Genomic DNA, 23,926 nt, shown 5'->3' with positions numbered 1-23,926 from the left:
AACAATTCCGCTATAGAGGTTGAATCCTCTATCTTTTGATTTGCGTCATTTAGTAAATGGTGTACATAAGAAGAGTTTTGTTTTTGTCTGAGTGCCCTCACTAACATTCTACCTGGTTTATTTCCTTCTGTAAATTTTTTTTGTTTAAGATAAAATGCGTGTTCTTGTGATTTAATATGTAGCATGTTGTTTATCTCAGTTCTGAGTTTTAATAGTTTCCTCAGTCTCTTGTGTTCATGCTCCACTTCTAAGAGAGCAGCTGCGAGTTGTGTGTATTTTTCCCTATATTGTTTAGTTTTATGCGCTTTAATTTTAATGAGTTCTCCCCTAAGAACACATTTATGAGTTTCCCATACTACCCTAGTGTTAGTATCCGGTGTCAAATTCTCCTGAAAAAAGTTTGTAAGTGTTGTATGCTAATTGGGTCAGATAGAATAGAGTTGTCCAACCGCCATAGATATGGCTTAACTGGAGCAGAGGGCCATCTGAATTTACTAATGACTGCAGAATGATTGGACCAAGTGGTTGATGAGATCCTGGAGGATTCTAGGAGACTTAGGAACAAATGATCTACTAAAATATAATCTAATCGGGAATATGATTTATTCGGGTTTGAAAAGAAAGTGTAATCCCTAATGAGTGGGCGTGAAATTCTCCAGGCGTAAGTTTGACCATATTGATTTCAGAGATTTTTGGGGAATAAGAATATTTGGATTGGAACTATCTATCGATTGGGTCAAGAGGGATATTAAAGTCCCCAGCTACTAATAGAGGGCCTGTTGTGAAAGGGATAGTCATATTAGTAATATTTTGAAAAAATTGCCTTTGTTTTGTGTTAGGGGAATAAATGTTGATCAGCGTGATTGGTCTTCCAAATAGAAGGCCCTTCAGGCCAAGGTATCTCCCTTCTTCATCTGCTTCTATACTGTGGAGCTGAAATGGAACTGAGTTATGGAAAAGGATACTAATCCCATTTATTTTTTTGTCAGGGTGACCGTTATGATAGTGTTGGGTATAGTGAGGTGAGAAATATTTAGGTTCAAAGTTTTTCCTAAAGTGCGTCTCTTGTAAAAATAAAATGTCACACTTTTTTAGTTTTATAGAACGTTTGTGTGGTACGTTAAACCTTTTCACATTTTGGGTCATAAATGTTAGCGAATGTCCCTTTATTTCAAACATATTGAGCTGTAAAAAATTTGTAGATACAATGAATACCCCTGCAAGCGCCATATATAACACATGTAAGACCAATATTTAGAAAAGAAAAAGAAAGTGGGAGATTGAGAGAAAGGACAGTAATAAGCAATTTGTAAGATATACATACTGAGAGAGAAATCTCTAATTGTAGGATTCAAAGAAGGAATCCAAAAACTAGTGAGATACATTGTGTTTTAAACAACCACAAAAAACTGGGGAGATATCCCCGTCTGACCTATAGCTCTTAACACAAATAAATATCATTAGAGCATAACAAGTCTATATTAACTAAACTGTACTATGGTTCAGTGATTCAACTGCGCAGTGAACTCTGAGCAGCAGCCTCTAAAATAGTTAAAGGGGAAAAGGGAGCAACCAAAAAAAGTAACTGACTACTATATTCGTTTCGGAGCTAGAATGATTAAATCTATAAGTATTAAATAATGGAGCAACTGACCAAATGTTAAAGTCCACACAACTTTATGGGGAAAGGGGATACGTAGAACCTGGTAAGTCAATAACCCTGTTTAATCAAAAGTGTTCATATAGAGTCAGTTGAAATCTGGAGTGACTCAGGTTTGCAAATTTAACAAATATCAACAGGGTATAAAGGTTTCTAAGAGATATAACCAGTATAGTCAATATAAGTGGGTAATCGTGCTTTTATCTTACCACTCAGTGATTCTTACCCCACGATCTCCAGGAAGACTAGAAGGGGCAGAGGTACCTTCCCACAAGTACCATCAGGTTAGCTATATATTTTGTGGTGATGAACAGCTAACTGGCACAAACATTTCAAAATAGGCCTAACTTGAACTTTTAGCCAGTAAAAATCAGAATGTTGAACTGAATAACATAAACACCACATCGCCACCATGGAAGGAGACACAGTAATTCTTCTAAAATCTGTTACCCCTTGCTGTGAAGAGTGTTCATGGGGGTTCTACTGTTTCCTGAGAAGGACCAGAATGAGCAGGTCTAAATCTTTTGGCTGGCACTGTTTGCCATTTTGTTCTTTGAGGCTTTGAGACATCTGCCTTTCTGAGTTGTTCACGTGATCCTGAAGATATAATGGGTTCAAGTGGTGGATCGATATTTAGGTCTGCACAAAAGCTTTCTGTCTCCAGGACATCATTGCATACGAATCTTTGACCTTGTCTGATTACCTGGACCGAGCATGGGAAACCCCACCGATATGCAATGTTTAAGTTCCTTAAATGTGCTGTGAGGTGGTTGAATTCCCTCCGTCTTAGCAAGGTTCTTGGGGCCAAATCCGCAAAAATTTGGATGTTGCTATCCTGAAAATTAATAGATCTCTGTTTGCGTGCAAGTTGTGAGACTTCTTCTTTCTGGGAATAATCTTTAAATTTTAAAATGATGTCCCTAGGTTTCTTTGGATCCAGTGATTTGGGGCGCAATGCCCTATGGGCTCTATCAAATTGAATGGGTTCGTACGGGGCCTTTAATGTGTGTAAATAGCTCCTGCAGGTATCCCGGTATTGATGAGGTGAGAAATGATTCCGGCACTCCCCGGATTCTAAGATTTTGACGCCTTTCCCTGTTCTCTAAGTGCTCAAGCTTATCGTGAAGCTGCATAATGGAGGTTTCCTGACCTTTTAGTTGTTGCTGCAAAATAGATATTTCCTCCTGGTTGCTTTCTTGAACCTCCTCAAGGTATTCAACCTTGTTTCCTATTTCATTAATGTCTTTTCTGAGGCCTGAGATTTCTTCTTTAATGCAGCTGCGTACTTGTGACAATAATGTTGTGAAGTCTTTTTTTAGATGGCAAAGATTCCAACAAGGTTTGAGATATAGAGACCATATTATCTGGGCAGGTTTCTTCATCTTCTGAGTCTGATGGTGCTTTTGGATTATGGGGTACAGTTGGCACCTCCACCTGGGCTCCATTATCATGCAGTTTAAAGAAGGTGTTGACCGAAGGCGTTTTATGAGCTGGATGCTTCTGCCCCCTTTCCGGCTTATTAGTATTCTTTTTAGGCGACATATTCTTGCAAGAATAAAAGACAGGATAAAAAAAAAAATTGATCTTTGCTGCAGCTATTCCATAACCTCCACTGAGGTCCTGTAATTAATTAGTGAGGGTAGGAGAAGGGCTATTCTTCTTGATAAGAATCCAAGAGAGTATCCCTATATTACATAAATGTGCAGTAATATATCTCTAATGAAGTAGTGGGGAAGTAGGTTAAAGGCTCTGTATAACTTTAATCAGTGTGCTATCATTTGCAGATTAGTAGATTCTTTGCTCTAACTTTAAGCACAGCTGCCACTTCTCTCCCCCCCTCCCCCTATTCCTGCAGCTTTTGAGTATAAGGGCATAGTAGAAAGAGAAACAAAAGCACCATGTTTTCAGTTTAGTGATTTTAACTAGATGGATTATGGCTTAATACTTGTGGTTTGCTGCGTTGTTTTATTTTTCTATAGTGGCATAGATTTTCAGTTAGGTTCTCATCCTCCACTTCTCCTGTGGTTTTCCTGTGTTTTACAGTCTCATGAGGGCAGGACAACTGCTCTAGTGCTGTATACCATCTGAGCTCCAGTGTAGGTGAAGCTGTGCAATGTCCGGTAGGCCTCAGACCATTTCACATGGTTCCGTGAGAGATCCATTAATTTACTGAGCAGGTTCCGGAGCACCCGGGTAGCTACCCCAAGAAGTTTGGTGCGATTTGGTGCCCAAATGAGGGAGATTTTGACCTTTGAGTCAGACAGGGCTTTTAGAGCTCACTCAGAGTGCAGCCATCTTACTTGGCAGCCGGCTCCGCCCCTCGACTATTCTGCCTTTTGTTCAGCAAGGGCATTATATGTCCACAATAGACTTACAGGATGCATATCTTCATATTCTGATTCATCCAGATCATTATAGGTTTCAGAGATTCTCTTTTCTAGGCAAGCATTACCAGTTTGTTGCTCTTCCTTTTGGCCTGACGACAGCTCCAAGAATCTTTTCAAAGGTTCTCGGTGCCCTACTCTCTGTAATCAGAGAGCGGGGTATTGCAGTGTTTCCTTATTTGGACGATACCTTGGTACTAGCTCAGTCTTTACATTCTGCAGAATCTCACACAAATCAACTAGTATTGTTTCTTCGAACACATGGTTGGAGGATCAATTTACAAAAAAGTTATTTGATTCCTCAGACAAGGGTCACCTTTTTAGGTTTCCAGATAGATTCAGTGTCCATGACTCTGTCTCTAACAGACAATAGATGTTTAAAATTGTTTTCAGCCTGTTGAAAAGCTTCAGTCTCAGTCATTCCCTTCAGTAGCTATGTGCATGGAAGTTTTAGGTCTCATGACTGCAGCATCGGACGCGATCCCCTTTGCTCGTTTTCATATGAGACCTCTCCAGCTTTGTATTCTGAACCAATGGTGCAGGGATTATACAAGGATATCACAATTAATATCCTTAAATCCCAATGTTCGACTATCTCTGACTTGGTGGTTAAATCACCATCGGATTGTGATCACTGTGATCACAACAGATGCGAGTCTTTCAGGTTGGGGAGCTGTTTGGGGATCTCTGACAGCAAAAGGGGTTTGGAAATCTCAAGAGGCGAGATTACCAATCAATATTTTGGAACTCCGTGCGATTTCAGGGCTCTTCAGATTTGGCCTCTGTTGAAGAGAGAACCGTTCATTTGTTTTCAGACAGACAGTATCACAACTGTGGCATATGTCAATCATCAGGGTGGGACTCAGTCCCCAAGCTATGAAAGAAGTATCCCGGATACTTGCTTGGGCGGAATACAGCTCCTGTCTAATTTCTGAGGTTCATATCCCAGGTATAGACAAATGGGAAGCAGATTGTCTCAGTCGTCAGACTTTACATCCGGGGGAGTGGTCCCTCCATCCAGATGTGTTTTCTCAGGTTGTTCAGATGTGGGGTCTTCAATAAATAGATCTGATGGCTTCTTATCTAAACAACAAACTTCCCAGGTACCTGTCCAGGTCCAGGGATCCTCAGGCGGAAGCAGTGGATGCGTTGACACTTACGTGGTGTTATCAACCTGCTTATATTTTTCTGCCTCTAGTTCTTCTTCCAAGAGTGATCTCCAAAATCATCATGGAACAATCGTTTGTGTTGCAGGTGGCTCCAGCATGGCCTCACAGGTTTTGGTATGCAGATCTTGTTCTGATGTTAAAGGGACACTGAACCCAATTTTTTCCTTCATGATTTAGACAGAGCATGCAATTTTAAGCAACTTTCTAATTTACTCCTATTATCAATTTTTTTTCGTTCTCTTGCTATCTTTATTTGAAAAATAAGGCATCTAAGCTTTTTTTTTGGTTTAGTACTCTGGAAAGCACTTCTTGCAGATTGGTGGATAAATCCATCCATCAATAAAAAAAACAACCCAGGTTGTTCACCAAAAATGGGCCGGCATCTAAACTTACATTCTTGCATTTCAAATAAAGATACCAAGAGAATGAAGAACATTTTATAATAGGAGTAAATTAGAAAGTAGCTTAATGCTCATGCTCTATCTGAATCACGAAATAAAAAATTTGGGTTCAGTGTCCCTTTAAGGCCGGACCTTCTGTCTCAAGGTCTGTTTTTCCATCAGGATCTCAAATCATTAAATTTGAAGGTATGGAAATTGAACGCCTAGTGCTTAGTCATAAAGGTTTCTCTGACTCAGTGATTAATACTATGTTACAAGCTCGTAAATCGGTTTCTAGAAAAATGTATTATCGAGTTTGGAAGACTTATATTTCATGGTGTTCTCATAAATTCTCTTGGCATTCTTTCAGAATTCCTAGAATTTTTCAGTTTCTTCAGGATGGTTTGGATAAGGGTTTGTCTGCAAGTTCCTTGAAGGGACAAATCTCTGCTCTTTTTCTGTTTTATTTCACATTAAGATTGCTAAACTTCCTGATATTCACTGTTTTGTACAGGCTTTGGTTCGTATCAAGCCTGTCATTAAATCATTCTGTCCTCCTTGGAGTCTTAATTTGGTTTTGAAGGCATTACAGGCTACTCAATTTGAGCCTATGCATTCTTTGGACATTAAACTACTTTCTTGGAAAGTGTTGTTCCTTTTGGCCATCTCTTCTGCTAGAAGAGTTTCTGAATTATCTGCTCTTTCTTGTGAATCTCCTTTTCTGATTTTTCATCAGGATAAGGCGGATTTGCAGACTTCATTTAAATTCTTACCTAAGGTTGTGAATTCTAACAACATTAATAGATAAATTGTTGTCCCTTCCTTGTGTCCTAATCCTAAGAATTCTTTGGAGAGATCCTTACATTCTTTGGATGTGGTAAGAGCTTTGAAATATTATGTTGAAGCCACTAAAGATTTCAGGAAGACTTCTAGTCTATTTGTTTTATTTTCTGGTTCTAGGAAAGGTCAGAAGGCTTCTGTTTTTGATTCATCACGCTTATTTGGAGTCGGGTAAATCCCCGCCTCAGAGAATTACAGCTCATTCTTCTAGATCAGTCTCCACTTCGTGGCCTTTTAAGAATGAAGCTTCAGTTGATCAAATTTTCAAAGCAACAACTTGGTTTTCTTTGCATACATTTACTAAATTCTAACGTTTTGATGTTTTTTCTTCTACAGAAGCAGTTTTTGGTAGAAAATTTCTTTAGGCAGCTGTTTCAGTTTGATTCTTTTGCTTATAATTTCATTTTTTTTTCTTTATATGATTAAAATTTATGATTTGGGTTGTGGATCAATTTTTTTTCAGCGGAATTGGCTATCTTTATTTTTATCCCTCCCTCTCTAGTGACTCTTGAGTGGAGTTCCACATCTTGGGTATTTGCTATCCCATACGTCACTAGCTCATGGACTCTTGCCAATTACATGAAAGAAAACATAATTTATGTAAGAATTTACCTGATAAATTCATTTCTTTCATATTAGCAAGAGTCCATGAGGCCCACCCCTTTTTATGGTGGTTATGATTTTTTTTTGTATAAAGCACAATTATTCCAATTCCTTTGTTGATGCTTTTTTACTCCTTTATCACCCCACTGCTTGGCTATTCGTTAAACTAAATTGTGGGTGTGGTGAGGGGTGTATTTGTAGGCATTTTGAGGTTTGGGATGCTTTGCCCCTCCTCGTAGGATTGTTTATCCCATACGTCACTAGCTCATGGACTCTTGCCAATATGAAAGAAATGAATTTATCAGGTAAATTCTTACATAAATGATATATATTTTATGTCTGGCTGGTCCGGTGAGGGCGCCTAGCGATCACAATATGATTTGTCTTGTTTACTTGTTATTTTACAAGCTTCAACTAGCATCCTTAGAGGACTTGATGGTCCGTAGTTGCTTAGGGGCATGGGGGATTGGTTCAGTCCTCATTCGCCTTTCTATCTAGTGGGTTGGAGATCCACGGCGACATGCTCAGGCATTTCCTTTGTTTCCCGGGAACTAGAGCGTTCCTTCCCGTTGTGGGTTGGAGGCTTGGAGGATTTTGGTCCTTCATACCGCCGTTCTTACGGTTTTGCCATTTAAGGTCTCTTTGGAAGTGTCCTTTTAGGACTTGTTCCTTTTAAGACTTGTTCCTTTTAGAGATTTTCTTCCTTTGGGTTGAGACTCCTGGACTTCGTCCGGTTTTTCTGGCGGCTTTGGCCGCTTAATTAGGAAGTGAAGTCTGAGATGCTCTGTCTTCCTTCAGGAGTTAGTCGTCTCCATATCAGGGGCGATAGGAGGTGTTGTCTCTTTGTTCCAAGCATTTTGCTTAGGGGATGTTTTTTCTGCCTGGGTTTGGAATGCTTTGTATTCTTCTCCCTTGGGTGTGGTCCTCTAGAACGTTAATCTGAAAGGATTATGGAGACTAGCCTTTTCTACTTTCTCTTTCGGGTGACTCTGTTCTCGCTCTCATTTCCCTTGTATTGCCCTTGGGGCCTTTGGGCTCTATAGAAATTGTGTGACTGTCACGGCCTAGCACCTTGTTGGGGGGGTGTTGACCTCCGGCCAAGGGTGTTCTCTTCCATTTGGGCTGGGAATTACAAGTGAGTCCTGTACCTGTTCTCCGGGTTCCCTAGTTATCATCCCCTGTGCGGTCTGATTGCTTCAGACAGGGTGTCTTGTGTTCCCTGGGGATGGTGTTCGTTCTAGGACGATTCTGGGTCCAGGGTTCTTGTCTTGTATCCTTCTTGGATGTCTGGAGACTTTTGATCCTGTAGACTGGTTTGGGACGACCCAGTTTTTTCAGGGACCCTATGTTGCGACATAGGGGCTAGCTCATTGGGCTTGCAACTAGGAAGGCCAGAGTTTACATCCACCTTTGGTTACTGGTTAGAAACTTTAAGGCCTGGCTTGTCCTCCGGACGGAGTGTGCTCCTCTTCATGGGGAGTTTCTTCTCTGTTGGGTCAACAGTGGTGTCTGGATGATTTTTTCATTTGATCCGTGTTTTGATTATACTATGGCTTCATGTCTTGTGGACATGTATGCTGTTCTTATCTGTGCCCTTCCCTTTGGAGGGGATAGTTTGTCTTCCTTATGAGCTGGGATTTCCTCTCTCTGGAGGGTCTTTGTCCTGCCCTGTGTGTAGGAGGTTGGATCAGGTGGCTTATTTCTGTAAGGGGCAGCATCTGCTGCTCTGTGGGCTCTGTTCCACCTGTTGGACATGGATCTCTCTACGTTGAGACTGTCTGAGAGCTGCGACAGGTCTTCCTACGGATCTATTGCACTTTTCTCTGTTCCAGGTCCTAGGGGGTTCTCCTTGGGAGTGCCTTTTTTTGGAGGAGCTGATTGGGTTGGCACCCGAGCTCTGTTGGGGTGGGTGAGTCCCCCCCCCCCCTTTTTCTTTCCATTCTTTGGGGGCTTGTGGTTGGGATCTTTCTGTCACCCCGTCTATCAGACGTGTGTCGCTTGGGCTGGTCCGGTCTTGGAGCAGGATCTGAGATCTGTTACTCTATTTTGTCCTCCGAGCATTCGTGGTACGGTAAGCCTCTTTAAGGTTTCTCCATGTTCAAGATTTGTGGGAAGGACTGGCGGCTCTTAGATGGACTGCAACGTTATCCGCTGGTTAGTGGATACTTGGCCATCTGGAGGATCCTATCTTCAGCTGCTTTCTACTTGCTCTGCAAGTATTTAAGTTTCAGAGTCATTTTTAGATGACTGAAGTGTGCAGTGTTTCTCCAACATAGGTGTGTCCGGTCCACAGCGTCATCCTTACTTGTGGGATATTCTCTTCCCCAACAGGAAATGGCAAAGAGCCCAGCAAAGCTGGTCACATGATCCCTCCTAGGCTCCGCCTACCCCTGTCATTCTCTTTGCCGTTGTACAGGCAACATCTCCACGGAGATGGCTTAGAGTTTTTTAGTGTTTAACTGTAGTTTTTATTATTCAATCAAGAGTTTGTTATTTTAAAATAGTGCTGGTATGTACTATTTACTCTGAAACAGAAAAGAGATGAAGATTTCTGTTTGTATGAGGAAAATGATTTTAGCAACCGTTACTAAAATCCATGGCTGTTCCACACAGGACTGTTGAGAGGAATTAACTTCAGTTGGGGGAACAGTGAGCAGTCTTTTGCTGCTTGAGGTATGACACATTCTAACAAGACGATGTAATGCTGGAAGCTGTCATTTTCCCTATGGGATCCGGTAAGCCATTTTTATTCAGACAGTAAATAAGGGCTTCACAAGGGCTTATTAAGACTGTAGACATTTTCTGGGCTAAATCGATTCATATATTACACATATTTAGCCTTGAGGAATCATTTAATCTGGGTATTTTTGTTAAATAATATCGGCAGGCACTGTTTTAGACACCTTATTCTCTAGGGGCTTTCCCTAATCATAGGCAGAGCCTCATTTTCGCGCCGGTATTGCGCACTTGTTTTTGAGAAGCATGACATGCAGTCGCATGTGTGAGGAGCTCTGATACATAGAAAAGACTTCTGAAGGCGTCATTTGGTATCGTATTCCCCTTTGGGCTTGGTTGGGTCTCAGCAAAGCAGATACCAGGGACTGTAAAGGGGTTAAAGTTAAAAACTGCTCCGGTTCCGTTATTTTAAGGGTTAAAGCTTCCAAATTTGGTGTGCAATACTTTTAAGGCTTTAAGACACTGTGGTGAAAATTTGGTGAATTTTGAACAATTCCTTCATACTTTTTCGCAATTGCAGTAATAAAGTGTGTTCAGTTTAAAATTTAAAGTGACAGTAACGGTTTTATTTTAAAACGTTTTTTGTACTTTGTTATCAAGTTTATGCCTGTTTAACATGTCTGAACTACCAGATAGACTGTGTTCTGAATGTGGGGAAGCCAAGGTTCCTTCTCATTTAAATAAATGTGATTTATGTGACACTGAAAATGATGCCCAAGATGATTCCTCAAGTGAGGGGAGTAAGCATGGTACTGCATCATTCCCTCCTTCGTCTACACGAGTCTTGCCCACTCAGGAGGCCCCTAGTACATCTAGCGCGCCAATACTCCTTACTATGCAACAATTAACGGCTGTAATGGATAATTCTATCAAAAACATTTTAGCCAAAATGCCCACTTATCAGCGTAAGCGCGACTGCTCTGTTTTAGATACTGAAGAGCATGAGGACGCTGATGATAATGGTTCTGAAATGCCCCTACACCAGTCTGAGGGGGCCAGGGAGGTTTTGTCTGAGGGAGAAATTTCAGATTCAGGGAAAATTTCTCAACAAGCTGAACCCGATGTGATTACATTTAAATTTAAGTTGGAACATCTCTGCGCTCTGCTTAAGGAGGTATTATCCACTCTGGATGATTGTGAGAATTTGATCATCCCAGAGAAACTATGTAAAATGGACAAGTTCTTAGAGGTCCCGGGGCTCCCAGAAGCTTTTCCTATACCCAAGCGGGTGGCGGACATTGTAAATAAAGAATGGGAAAGGCCCGGTATACCTTTCGTCCCTCCCCCCATATTTAAAAAATTGTTTCCTATGGTCGACCCTAGAAAGGACTTATGGCAGACTGTCCCCAAGGTCGAGGGAGCGGTTTCTACTTTAAACAAACGCACCACTATACCCATAGAAGATAGTTGTGCTTTCAAAGATCCTATGGATAAAAAATTAGAAGGTTTGCTTAAAAAGATGTTTGTTCAGCAAGGTTACCTTCTACAACCTATTTCATGCATTGTCCCTGTCACTACAGCCGCGTGTTTCTGGTTCGATGAGCTAGTAAAGGCGATCGATAGTGATTCTCCTCCTTATGAGGAGATTATGGACAGAATCCGTGCTCTCAAATTGGCTAATTCTTTCACCCTAGACGCCACTTTGCAATTGGCTAGGTTAGCGGCGAAGAATTCTGGGTTTGCTATTGTGGCGCGTAGAGCGCTCTGGTTGAAATCTTGGTCAGCGGATGCGTCTTCCAAGAACAAACTCCTTAACATTCCTTTCAAGGGGAAAACGCTGTTTGGCCCTGACTTGAAAGAGATTATCTCTGATATCACTGGGGGTAAGGGCCACGCCCTTCCTCAGGATAGGTCTTTCAAGGCCAAAAATAAACCTAATTTTCGTCCCTTTCGTAGAAACGGACCAGCCCCAAGTGCTACGTCCTCTAAGCAAGAGGGTAATACTTCTCAAGCCAAGCCAGCCTGGAGACCAATGCAAGGCTGGAACAAGGGAAAGCAGGCCAAGAAACCTGCCACTGCTACCAAGACAGCATGAAATGTTGGCCCCCGATCCGGGACCGGATCTGGTGGGGGGCAGACTCTCTCTCTTCGCTCAGGCTTGGGCAAGAGATGTTCTGGATCCTTGGGCACTAGAAATAGTGTCCCAAGGTTATCTTCTGGAATTCAAGGGGCTTCCCCCAAGGGGGAGGTTCCACAGGTCTCAATTGTCTTCAGACCACTTAAAGAGACAGGCATTCTTACATTGTGTAGAAGACCTGTTAAAAATGGGAGTGATTCATCCTGTTCCATTGGGAGAACAAGGGATGGGGTTCTACTCCAATCTGTTCATAGTTCCCAAAAAAGAGGGAACGTTCAGACCAATCTTAGATCTCAAGATCTTAAACAAGTTTCTCAAGGTTCCATCGTTCAAAATGGAAACCATTCGAACAATTCTTCCTTCCATCCAGGAAGGTCAATTCATGACCACGGTGGATTTAAAGGATGCGTATCTACATATTCCTATCCACAAGGAACATCATCGGTTCCTAAGGTTCGCATTCCTGGACAAGCATTACCAGTTCGTGGCGCTTCCTTTCGGATTAGCCACTGCTCCAAGGATTTTCACAAAGGTACTAGGGTCCCTTCTAGCGGTGCTAAGACCAAGGGGCATTGCAGTAGTACCTTACTTGGACGACATTCTGATTCAAGCGTCGTCCCTTCCTCAAGCAAAGGCTCACACGGACATAGTCCTGGCCTTTCTCAGATCTCACGGATGGAAAGTGAACGTGGAAAAGAGTTCTCTATCTCCGTCGACAAGGGTTCCCTTCTTGGGAACAATAATAGACTCCTTAGAAATGAGGATTTTTCTGACAGAGGCCAGAAAAACAAAACTTCTAAACTCTTGTCAAACACTTCATTCCGTTCCTCTTCCTTCCATAGCGCAGTGCATGGAAGTAATAGGTTTGATGGTAGCGGCAATGGACATAGTTCCTTTCTTTCATGTAATTAACAAGAGTCCATGAGCTAGTGACGTATGGGATATACATTCCTACCAGGAGGGGCAAAGTTTCCCAAACCTCAAAATGCCTATAAATACACCCCTCACCACACCCACAAATCAGTTTTACAAACTTTGCCTCCGATGGAGGTGGTGAAGTAAGTTTGTGCTAGATTCTACGTTGATATGCGCTCCGCAGCAAGTTGGAGCCCGGTTTTCCTCTCAGCGTGCAGTGAATGTCAGAGGGATGTGAGGAGAGTATTGCCTATTTGAATGCAGTGATCTCCTTCTACGGGGTCTATTTCATAGGTTCTCTGTTATCGGTCGTAGAGATTCATCTCTTACCTCCCTTTTCAGATCGACGATATACTCTTATATTTACCATTTCCTCTACTGATTCTCGTTTCAGTACTGGTTTGGCTTTCTACAAACATGTAGATGAGTGTCCTGGGGTAAGTAAGTCTTATTTTCTGTGACACTCCAAGCTATGGTTGGGCACTTTATTTATAAAGTTCTAAATATATGTATTCAAACATTTATTTGCCTTGACTCAGAATGTTCAACTTTCCTTATTTTCCAGACAGTCAGTTTCATATTTGGGATAATGCATTTTAATTTAACATATTTTACCTTAAAATTTGACTTTTTCCCTGTGGGCTGTTAGGCTCGCGGGGGCTGAAAATGCTTCATTTTATTGCGTCATTTTTGGCGCGGACTTTTTTGGCGCAAAAATTCTATTTCCGTTTCCGGCGTCATACGTGTCGCCGGAAGTTGCGTCATTCTTTGACGTTATTTTGCGCCAAAGATGTCGGCGTTCCGGATGTGGCGTCATTTTTGGCGCCAAAAGCATTTAGGCGCCAAATAATGTGGGCGTCTTTTTTGGCGCTAAAAAATTTGGGCGTCATTTTTGTCTCCACATTATTTAAGTCTCATTATTTATTGCTTCTGGTTGCTAGAAGCTTGTTCACTGGCATTTTTTTCCCATTCCTGAAACTGTCATTTAAGGAATTTGATCAATTTTGCTTTATATGTTGTTTTTTTCTTTTACATATTGCAAGATGTTCCACGTTGCAACTGAGTCAGAAGTTACTACAGGAAAATCACTGCACAGTGCTGGAGCTACCAAGCTAAGTCTGCTATAAACTTTTGGTATCTGTTTCTCCAGCTGTTATTTGTATTGCATGTCATGTCAAACTTATTAATGCAGATAAAATTTCCTTTAGTACTGTTACATTACCTGTTGCTGTTCCGTCAACATCTAATTTTCAGAGTGTTCCTGATAACATAAGAGATTTTATTTATTTTAAATCCATTAAGAAGGCTATGTCTGTTATTTCTCCTTCTAGTATACATAAAAGTCTTTTAAAACTTCTCTTTTTTTCAGATGAATTTTTAAATGAACATCATCATTTTGATGCTGATAAATCTTTGTATTTGTCCAAGATGGAATTTATTCGTTCTTTACTTAAAGAAGTGTTATTTGCATTAGAAATAGAGGATTCTGGTCCTCTTGATACTAAATGTAAACGTTTAAATAAGGTAGTTATTCCAGAAGTGTTTTATCTCCCTGATGCTATTTCTGAAGTAATTTCCAGGGAATGGAATAATTTGGGTAATTTATTTACTCCTTCTAGACGTTTAAGCAATTTATATCCTGTGCCATCTGACAGATTAGAGTTTTTTGGGACAAAAATCCCTAAGGTTATGGGGCTGTCTCTACTCCTGCTAATGTACTACTATTCCTATGGCAGATAGTACTTCATTTAAGGATCCTTTAGATAGGAAAATTGAATCCTTTCTAAGAAAAGCTTACTTATGTTCAGGTAATCTTCTTAGACCTGCTATATTTTTAGCGGATGTTGCTGCAGCTTCAACTTTTTGGTTAGAAGCTTTAGCGCAACAAGTAACAGATCATAATTTTATAGCATTATTATTATTTTATAACATGCTAATAATTTTATTGGTGATTCCATCTTTTGATATCATTAGAGTTGATGTCAGGTATATGTCTCTAGCTATTTTAGCTAGAAAAGCTTTATGGATTAAACTTGGAATACTGACAGGTCTTCTAAGTCAACTTTGCTTTCCCTTTCTTTCCAGGGTAAATAATCATTTCGTTCCTTTCCTCACAACAAGGAACAAAAGCCTGATCCTTCATCCTCAGGAGCGGTATCAGTTTGGAAACTATTTCCAGTTTGGAATATATCCGAGCTTTATAGAAACCTATAGCCAGCTCCTAAGTACCTATGAAGGTGCGGCCCTTATTCCAGCTCAGCTGGTATGGGGCAGATTACGTTTTCTTCAAAGAAATTTGGATCAATTCCGTTCTTAATCTCTGGTTTCAGAAACATTGTTTCAGAAAGGTACAGAATTGGCTTCAAGTTAAGGCCTCCTGCTAAGAGATTCTTTTCTTCCCCGTGTCCCAGTTAACACAGCAAGGCTCAGCATTTCTGAAATGTGTTTCAGATCTAGAGTTGGCTGGAGTATTTATACCAGTTCCAGTTCTGGAACAGGGGCTGGGGTTTTATTTTATCTCTTCATTGTACCAAAGAAGGTCAATTCCTTCAGACCAGTTCTGGATCTATCATTATTGAATCGTTATGTTAGGATACCAACATTCAAGATGGTTACTGTAGGACTATCCTGCCTTTTGTTTAGCAAGGGCATTATATGTCTACAATAGATTTACAGGATGTGTATCTGCATATTCCGATTCATCCAGATTACTTTTAGTGTCTGAGATTCTCTTTTTAGACAAGCATTACCAGTTTTGTGGCTCTACCGTTTGGCCTAGCCTCAGTTCCAAGAATTTTTTTCAAAGGTTCTCGGTGCCCTTCTTTCTCTATTCAGAGAATAGAGTGTTGGTATTTCCTTATTTGGACGATATCTTGGTACTTGCTCAGTCTTCTCATTTTCGTAGAATCTCATACGAATCGACTTGTGTTGTTTCTTCAAGTTCATGGTTGGAGGATCAATTTACCAATCAGTTCATTGATTCCTCAGACAAGGGTAACCTTTTTAGGTTTCTAGATAAATTCAGTGTCTATGACTCTGTCCTTGTCAGTCAAGAGAAGTTTATCATTGATATCAGCTTGTCAAAACCTTCAGTCACAGTCATTCCCTTTGGTAGCCTTATGCATGGAAATGTTGGGTCTTAGGACTGCCGCATCAGATGCGATCTCCTTTGCTCGTTTTTACATGCGACCTCTTCAGCTCTGTATGCTGAACCAATGGTGCAGGGATTACTCAAAGATATCTCAATTAATATCTTTAAACCGATTTTATGACACTCTCTGACATGGTGGACAGATCACCATCGTTTAGTTCAGGGGGCTTCTTTGTTCTTCCGACCTGGACTATAATCTCAACAGATGCTAGTTTTACAGGTTGGGGAGCTGTATGGGGGTATCTGACGGCACAAGGGGTTTGGGAATCTCAGGAGGTGAGATTTCCGATCAATATTTTGGAACTCCGTGCAATTTTCAGAGCTCTTCAGTCTTGGCCTCTTCCGAAGAGAGAGTTGTTCATTTGTTTTCAGATAAGACAATGTCACATCTGTGGCATACATCAATCATCAAGGAGGGACTCACAGTCCTCTGGCTATGAAAGAAGTATCTTGAATTTTGGTTTGGGCGGAATCCAGCTCCTGTCTAATCTCTGCGGTTTATATCCCAGGTACGGACAATTGGAAAGCGGATTATCTCAGTCGCCAAACGTTGCATCCGGGCGAATGGTCTCTTCACCCAGAGGTATTTCTTCAGATTGTTCAAATGTGGGAACTTCCAGAAATAGATCTGATGGCTTCTCATCTAAACAAGAAACTTCCCAGGTATCTGTCCAGATCCCGGGATCCTCAGGCGGAGGCAGTGGATGCATTTTCACTTCCTTGGAAGTATCATCCTGCCTATATCTTTCCGCCTCTAGTTCTTCTTCCAAGAGTAATCTCCAAGATTCTGAAGGAATGCTCGTTTGTTCTGCTGGTAGCTCCGGCATGGCCTCACAGGTTTTGGTATGAGGATCTTGTCCGGATGGCCTTTTGCCAACCGTGTACTCTTCCGTTAAGACCAGACCTTTTGTCTCAAGGTCCTTTTTTTCCATCAGGATCTGAAATCCTTAAATTTAAAGGTATGGAGATTGAACGCTTGATTCTTGGTCAAAGAGGTTTCTCTGACTCTGTGATTAATACTATGTTACAGGCTCGTAAATCTGTATCCAGAGAGATATATTATAGAGTCTGGAAGACTTATATTTCTTGGTGTCTTTCTCATCATTTTTCTTGGCATTTTTTTAGAATACCGAGAATATTACAATTTCTTCAGGATGGTTTAGATAAGGGTTTGTCCGCAAGTTCCTTGAAAGGTCAAATCTCTGCTCTTTCTGTTCTTTTTCAACAGAAAGGTTGCTATTCTTCCTGATATTCATTGTTTTGTACAAGCTTTGGTTCGTATAAAGCCTGTCATTAAGTCAATTTCTCCTCCTTGGAGTTTGAATTTGGTTCTGGGAGCTCTTCAAGCTCCTCCGTTTGAACCTATGCATTCATTGGACATTAAATTACTTTCTTGGAAAGTTTTGTTCCTTTTGGCCATCTCTTCTGCTAGAAGAGTTTCTGAATTTTCTGCTCTTTCGTGTGAGTCTCCTTTTCTGATTTTTCATCAGGATAAGGCGGTGTTGCGAACTTCTTTTGAATTTTTACCTAAAGTTGTGAATTCCAACAACATTAGTAGAGAAATTGTGGTTCCTTCATTATGTCCTAATCCTAAGAATTCTAAGGAGAAATCATTGCATTCTTTGGATGTTGTTAGAGCTTTGAAATATTATGTTGAAGCTACGAAATCTTTCCGTAAGACTTCTAGTCTATTTGTTATCTTTTCCGGTTCTAGGAAAGGCCAGAAAGCTTCTGCCATTTCTTTGGCATCTTGGTTGAAATCTTTAATTCATCTTGCCTATGTTGAGTCGGGTAAAATTCCGCCTCAGAGAATTACAGCTCATTCTACTAGGTCAGTATCTACTTCCTGGGCGTTTAGGAATGAAGCTTCGGTTGACCAGATCTGCAAAGCAGCAACTTGGTCCTCTTTGCATACTTTTACTAAATTCTACCATTTTGATGCCTTTTCTTCTTCTGAAGCAGTTTTTGGTAGAACAGTTCTTCAGGCAGCGATTTCAGTTTGAATCTTCTGCTTATGTTTTTTGTTAAACTTTATTTTGGGTGTGGATTATTTTCAGCAGGAATTGGCTGTCTTTATTTTATCCCTCCCTCTCTAGTGACTCTTGTGTGGAAAGATCCACATCTTGGGTAGTCATTATCCCATACGTCACTAGCTCATGGACTCTTGTTAATTACATGAAAGAAAACATAATTTATGTAAGAACTTACCTGATAAATTCATTTCTTTCATATTAACAAGAGTCCATGAGGCCCACCCTTTTTTGTGGTGGTTTTGATTTTTTTGTATAAAGCACAATTATTCCAATTCCTTATTTTATATGCTTCGCACTTTTTTTCTTATCACCCCACTTCTTGGCTATTCGTTAAACTGATTTGTGGGTGTGGTGAGGGGTGTATTTATAGGCATTTTGAGGTTTGGGAAACTTTGCCCCTCCTGGTAGGAATGTATATCCCATACGTCACTAGCTCATGGACTCTTGTTAATATGAAAGAAATGAATTTATCAGGTAAGTTCTTACATAAATTATGTTTTTGTGCGCATTCATCTAAGACCATTACAACTGTGCATGCTCAGTCAGTGGAATGGGGACTATACAGACTTGTCTCCGAAGATACAAGTAAATCAGAGGACCAGAGACTCACTCCGTTGGTGGCTGTCCCTGGACAACCTGTCACAAGGGATGACCTTCCGCAGACCAGAGTGGGTCATTGTCACGACCGACGCCAGTCTGATGGGCTGGGGCGCGGTCTGGGGATCCCTGAAAGCTCAGGGTCTTTGGTCTCGGGAAGAATCTCTTCTACCGATAAATATTCTGGAACTGAGAGCGATATTCAATGCTCTCAAGGCTTGGCCTCAGCTAGCAAAGGCCAAGTTCATACGGTTTCAATCAGACAACATGACGACTGTTGCGTACATCAACCATCAGGGGGGAACAAGGAGTTCCCTGGCGATGGAAGAAGTGACCAAAATCATTCAATGGGCGGAGACTCACTCCTGCCACCTGTCTGCAATCCACATCCCAGGAGTGGAAAATTGGGAAGCGGATTTTCTGAGTCGTCAGACATTACATCCGGGGGAGTGGGAACTCCATCCGGAAATCTTTGCCCAAATTACTCAACTGTGGGGCATTCCAGACTTGGATCTGATGGCCTCTCGTCAGAACTTCAAGGTTCCTTGCTACGGGTCCAGATCCAGGGATCCCAAGGCGACTCTAGTAGATGCACTAGTAGCACCTTGGACCTTCAAACTAGCTTATGTATTCCCGCCGTTTCCTCTCATCCCCAGGCTGGTAGCCAGGATCAATCAGGAGAGGGCGTCGGTGATCTTGATAGCTCCTGCGTGGCCACGCAGGACTTGGTATGCAGATCTGGTGAATATGTCATCGGCTCCACCATGGAAGCTACCTTTGAGACGAGACCTTCTTGTTCAAGGTCCGTTCGAACATCCGAATCTGGTCTCACTCCAGCTGACTGCTTGGAGATTGAACGCTTGATATTATCAAAACGAGGGTTCTCAGATTCTGTTATTGATACTCTTGTTCAGGCCAGAAAGCCTGTAACTAGAAAAATTTACCACAAAATATGGAAAAAATATATCTGTTGGTGTGAATCTAAAGGATTCCCTTGGGACAAGGTAAAGATTCCTAAGATTCTATCCTTTCTTCAAGAAGGATTGGAGAAAGGATTATCTGCAAGTTCCTTGAAGGGACAGGTTTCTGCCTTGTCTGTGTTACTTCACAAAAAACTGGCAGCTGTGCCAGATGTTCAAGCCTTTGTTCAGGCTCTGGTTAGAATCAAGCCTGTTTACAAACCTTTGACTCCTCCTTGGAGTCTCAACTTAGTTCTTTCAGTTCTTCAGGGGGTTCCGTTTGAACCCTTACATTCCGTTGATATTAAGTTATTATCTTGGAAAGTTTTGTTTTTGGTTGCAATTTCTTCTGCTAGAAGAGTTTCAGAATTATCTGCTCTGCAGTGTTCTCCTCCTTATCTGGTGTTCCATGCAGATAAGGTGGTTTTACGTACTAAACCTGGTTTTCTTCCAAAAGTTGTTTCTAACAAAAACATTAACCAGGAGATAGTCGTGCCTTCTTTGTGTCCGAAACCAGTTTCGAAGAAGGAACGTTTGTTGCACAATTTGGATGTTGTTCGCGCTCTAAAATTCTATTTAGATGCTACAAAGGATTTTAGACAAACATCTTCCTTGTTTGTTGTTTATTCTGGTAAAAGGAGAGGTCAAAAAGCAACTTCTACCTCTCTCTCTTTTTGGATTAAAAGCATCATCAGATTGGCTTTCGAGACTGCCGGACGGCAGCCTCCTGAAAGAATCACAGCTCATTCCACTAGGGCTGTGGCTTCCACATGGGCCTTCAAGAACGAGGCTTCTGTTGATCAGATATGTAGGGCAGCGACTTGGTCTTCACTGCACACTTTTACCAAATTTTACAAGTTTGATACTTTTGCTTCTTCTGAGGCTATTTTTGGGAGAAAGGTTTTGCAAGCCGTGGTGCCTTCCATTTAGGTGACCTGATTTGCTCCCTCCCTTCATCCGTGTCCTAAAGCTTTGGTATTGGTTCCCACAAGTAAGGATGACGCCGTGGACCGGACACACCTATGTTGGAGAAAACAGAATTTATGTTTACCTGATAAATTACTTTCTCCAACGGTGTGTCCGGTCCACAGCCCGCCCTGGTTTTTTAATCAGGTCTGATAATTTATTTTCTTTAACTACAGTCACCACGGTATCATATGGTTTCTCCTATGCAAATATTCCTCCTTAACGTCGGTCGAATGACTGGGGTAGGCGGAGCCTAGGAGGGATCATGTGACCAGCTTTGCTGGGCTCTTTGCCATTTCCTGTTGGGGAAGAGAATATCCCACAAGTAAGGATGACGCCGTGGACCGGACACACCGTTGGAGAAAGTAATTTATCAGGTAAACATAAATTCTGTTTTTTGCTTCAGGTGTTGTTTGTCAGACCTATCTGAGCTTGTTGCACAAGGTTTCGTTTCTGAATATTTCGGTATTCTGAGCTACCTTTTTGAGACTTGAGGACCTTCGTCTTCAGTTGCTTTCTAGAGTGCGGTTGCACTGTGTTGGGGGAAGATCCTCTCTCTGTTTCAGACTCCCGGTCTTATCCTGCGGTTTCTGTGTTCTGGGATCTGGGCGTCGCCTCCCCTTGTTTCTATGAGACTCGCTGGGTCTCTGTTAGCCTGACCTAGTTTCTCAGGTTTTTTGCTCTGTGTTTGTGCCCTTTTTTAGTTTTTTTTTTTCTGGAGTTTCTTATGCTAGCTGGACAGCTAGCCCAGCATACTAATGCACTGTGGCTACTCTGCACTGTAGCAAACCGAGGGTTGCAAGCTCGGTCCCCGGCGAGGTCTACTCAGCCTTTCCTCCTTTCGAGGTTGATAAAATGAGCAGCGCCTTTAGTCCCTTATGGGGGATTAGCCGTGCTTTACAAGTACAATCATGGTTTCTCTGTATCTTTTCTTCCTTGTGGAAGAATACGGTAGTTTGTTCCCTTTCTTGGAGGCTGTTGACTAAGTAGAGTCTAGTTCCTGCGGTCTCTAGCAGGGCTTGTGGACTATCTGCCGGTCAGTGTCCTTGGGCCTTTTCCTTCAGTTTTTCTCAGCTTCGGACGAAGCAGGATTTTGTTGGGTAGGTATTTTCAGTCCTGGTGCCCTCAGAATGGGCCGCCTCTTGTACCCTCTTGTTTTTGCATTCAGTGTCCTCTATAGCTTGGGTATTGGTTTCCCAAAAGTAATGAATGCAGCACTTAAATTATGCTTACCTGATAATTTTTCTTTTCTTCAGATGAAGAGTCCACAGCTCCCTGCCCGTATTTTTTTTTGTGGGGCATCTGTTATTTTTGTTCTTCTGGCACCTTTTCACCCTGATATTTCTTCTACTGTTTCTTGTTTCCCCGGCAGAATGACGGGGGATGAGGGAAGTGGGGGAGGTATTTAAGCCTTTTGGCTGGGGTGTCTGCCTCCTCCTGGTGGCCAGGTTCTGAATTCCCAAAAGTAATGAATGCAGCTGAGCACTCTTAAATTTAAGTTTTTATACTTCATGAAGGAAAGTCGCTTTTTATTTGTTTCAGTGGTCAATCCTAGCATTTCACTAACGCTAGGCTTGACTTTCACTTTAAATCTAAGTGCTATAAAAGGAAAATAAAAATAAATATCATATATATGTTTCTGTAATACCATCCTATTTTACATTATGATCTAATTAAGTCGACTATAATGTTGTTGAAGTAAACTATTTGTGAGAATTGCCAGCCATGGGCTTATGGTAAAGACTGAGAGAATTTGATTAGAACAGTAAAAAGCATTACTATTTTGGAATTAAATTTTTAACAACCCCTTTTTCTTTTCTATAGCAATTCTGCTATGAAGCTGAGATCTAATGTCATAAGCTATGTGACGGTCAATGACTCTCCTGATTCAGACTCCTCTGTGAACAGCCCTTACTTAGCAGACCACCTTGCTACATTAAATGGCATGCCGGGCATTTTTGAACTTCCAACTAATAGAGGCACTCATAGCCAGCACACCAGCTCTCGAACAATTATTGTGCCACCGCTAAAGACACAGGTTCATGACTACACTGTGGATACCCAAATATCTGGTGAGTCTACCCACTTTTAAATCTTTTTTTCAAGCTTTGCAAACTTCTTTGTTTTAAGTATTCTTCCTGTTTTATTCTTGCATTTATTTATAAATGTTTCATGGGGCTAGGACAGTAAGTACCATTATTACAAAACATCTACAAATATACAAATGCGTAAATATAAAAGGGTGTATATGGCTTTGCTTAGGTAGCCACCTTCTATGGCCAGCACATTTTTAAAAGATGTTCTATGAATTCGAGCCTTATGAGCTTGCATGCCAGAGGATTTTATGGTTTGAGGGGGTGTGGAGATAAAGTTTAAAAAGGCATTATCTGAAAGATGCATGCAAGTTTAATTAAGGAGCATCAGAAACTTTAAAAAGCTTTAGGAAAGTTTCTCAGTGCAAGGCAGAGCATTACATAGTATGAATGTATGGTGTAAAAAAACACCTGTGGACAAGTGCTAATGAAAGAATAGATGTAGTTATTGGGCAGTGCAGAGGAGGCACATAGGAATGAGTATTTTGTAGACAGTCGGAGATAAAGGACGTCATTTTTATATGAGAAGCAAAATGTTAAATTTTATTTTGGAGGCTATGGGTAGCCAGTTTAGATACTGATGGAGATACAGCAGATGAGCAGTGTTTAAGAAAGAGGAGTTTGGCTGAGGCACAGATGATTGATTGGGGTGACAAAGAACAATATAGGTGTTTTCATGTGAAGATGCTCATGTATGTAAAGCTAGCTCTTTTAATGTAGTAGTGGCTATATTACAGGGCCACACTTTCCTAACCACGTCACCCCCCCCACCCTAGTCTGCTATGGAAAGCTAATTGTATGAGCATTAGACAGGTTGGTGTTCATTAAATAACAACCTTTTAAATTTACTCAGCATCTTTCTTTTCCAGCCACAAAAGGTTTGGTCTTTACATATTTTTTAGAATATGAGCACATTTATTCTCCTACCTCAGATAGATAATCCCTTTATTACCCATTCCCCAGTTTTGCATAAGTTATATTAATATAGTTTTTGCCTCTGTGATTACCTTGTATCTAGGCCTCTTTTGACAGCCCCCTTATCACATTGCAATTTATTTTTTATCTGTTGACTTGCATTTTAGCCAATTAATGGTGTCATGCACAGCTTCATGGGAGAGAGCACAATGTTATCTATATGGCCCACAAGAACTAGCAGTCTCCTGTTGTGTTTGTGAAAAGCAAATAAAAAAGCATGTGATAAGAGTCTGTAGTGGCTTAGAAACGGGCAGAAATTTAGAGCTTTAAATGTTATAAAGTATATTAATATAACAATGTTGGTTGTGCAAAGCTGGGGAATGGGTAGTAAAGGTGTTGTCTATCTTTTTAAACAATAACAATTTTGGTTTTGACTGTCCCTTTAAGT

At 41.1% G+C, this 23,926-nt stretch overlaps 1 protein-coding gene across 4 annotated transcripts in view; it reads left to right on the top strand.

Annotated features, from left to right (window-relative positions):
* HIPK1 (homeodomain interacting protein kinase 1) overlaps positions 1-23,926 on the top strand; it is a 271,891-nt gene that overhangs the window by 225,345 nt on the left and 22,620 nt on the right. For all 4 annotated transcript variants that reach the window (XM_053706570.1, XM_053706571.1, XM_053706572.1 and 1 more), the window contains one exon: positions 22,295-22,542. In XM_053706570.1, coding sequence (XP_053562545.1) covers positions 22,295-22,542 — 248 coding nt within the window. The remainder of the gene's footprint in view (positions 1-22,294; positions 22,543-23,926) is intronic.

The sequence above is a fragment of the Bombina bombina genome, chromosome 3 (genome assembly GCF_027579735.1).
Source record: "Bombina bombina isolate aBomBom1 chromosome 3, aBomBom1.pri, whole genome shotgun sequence".
NCBI lineage: Eukaryota > Metazoa > Chordata > Amphibia > Anura > Bombinatoridae > Bombina > Bombina bombina.
The sequence above is the reverse complement of the archived record's forward strand: the minus strand, read 5'-3'. Positions and strand labels throughout refer to the sequence as shown.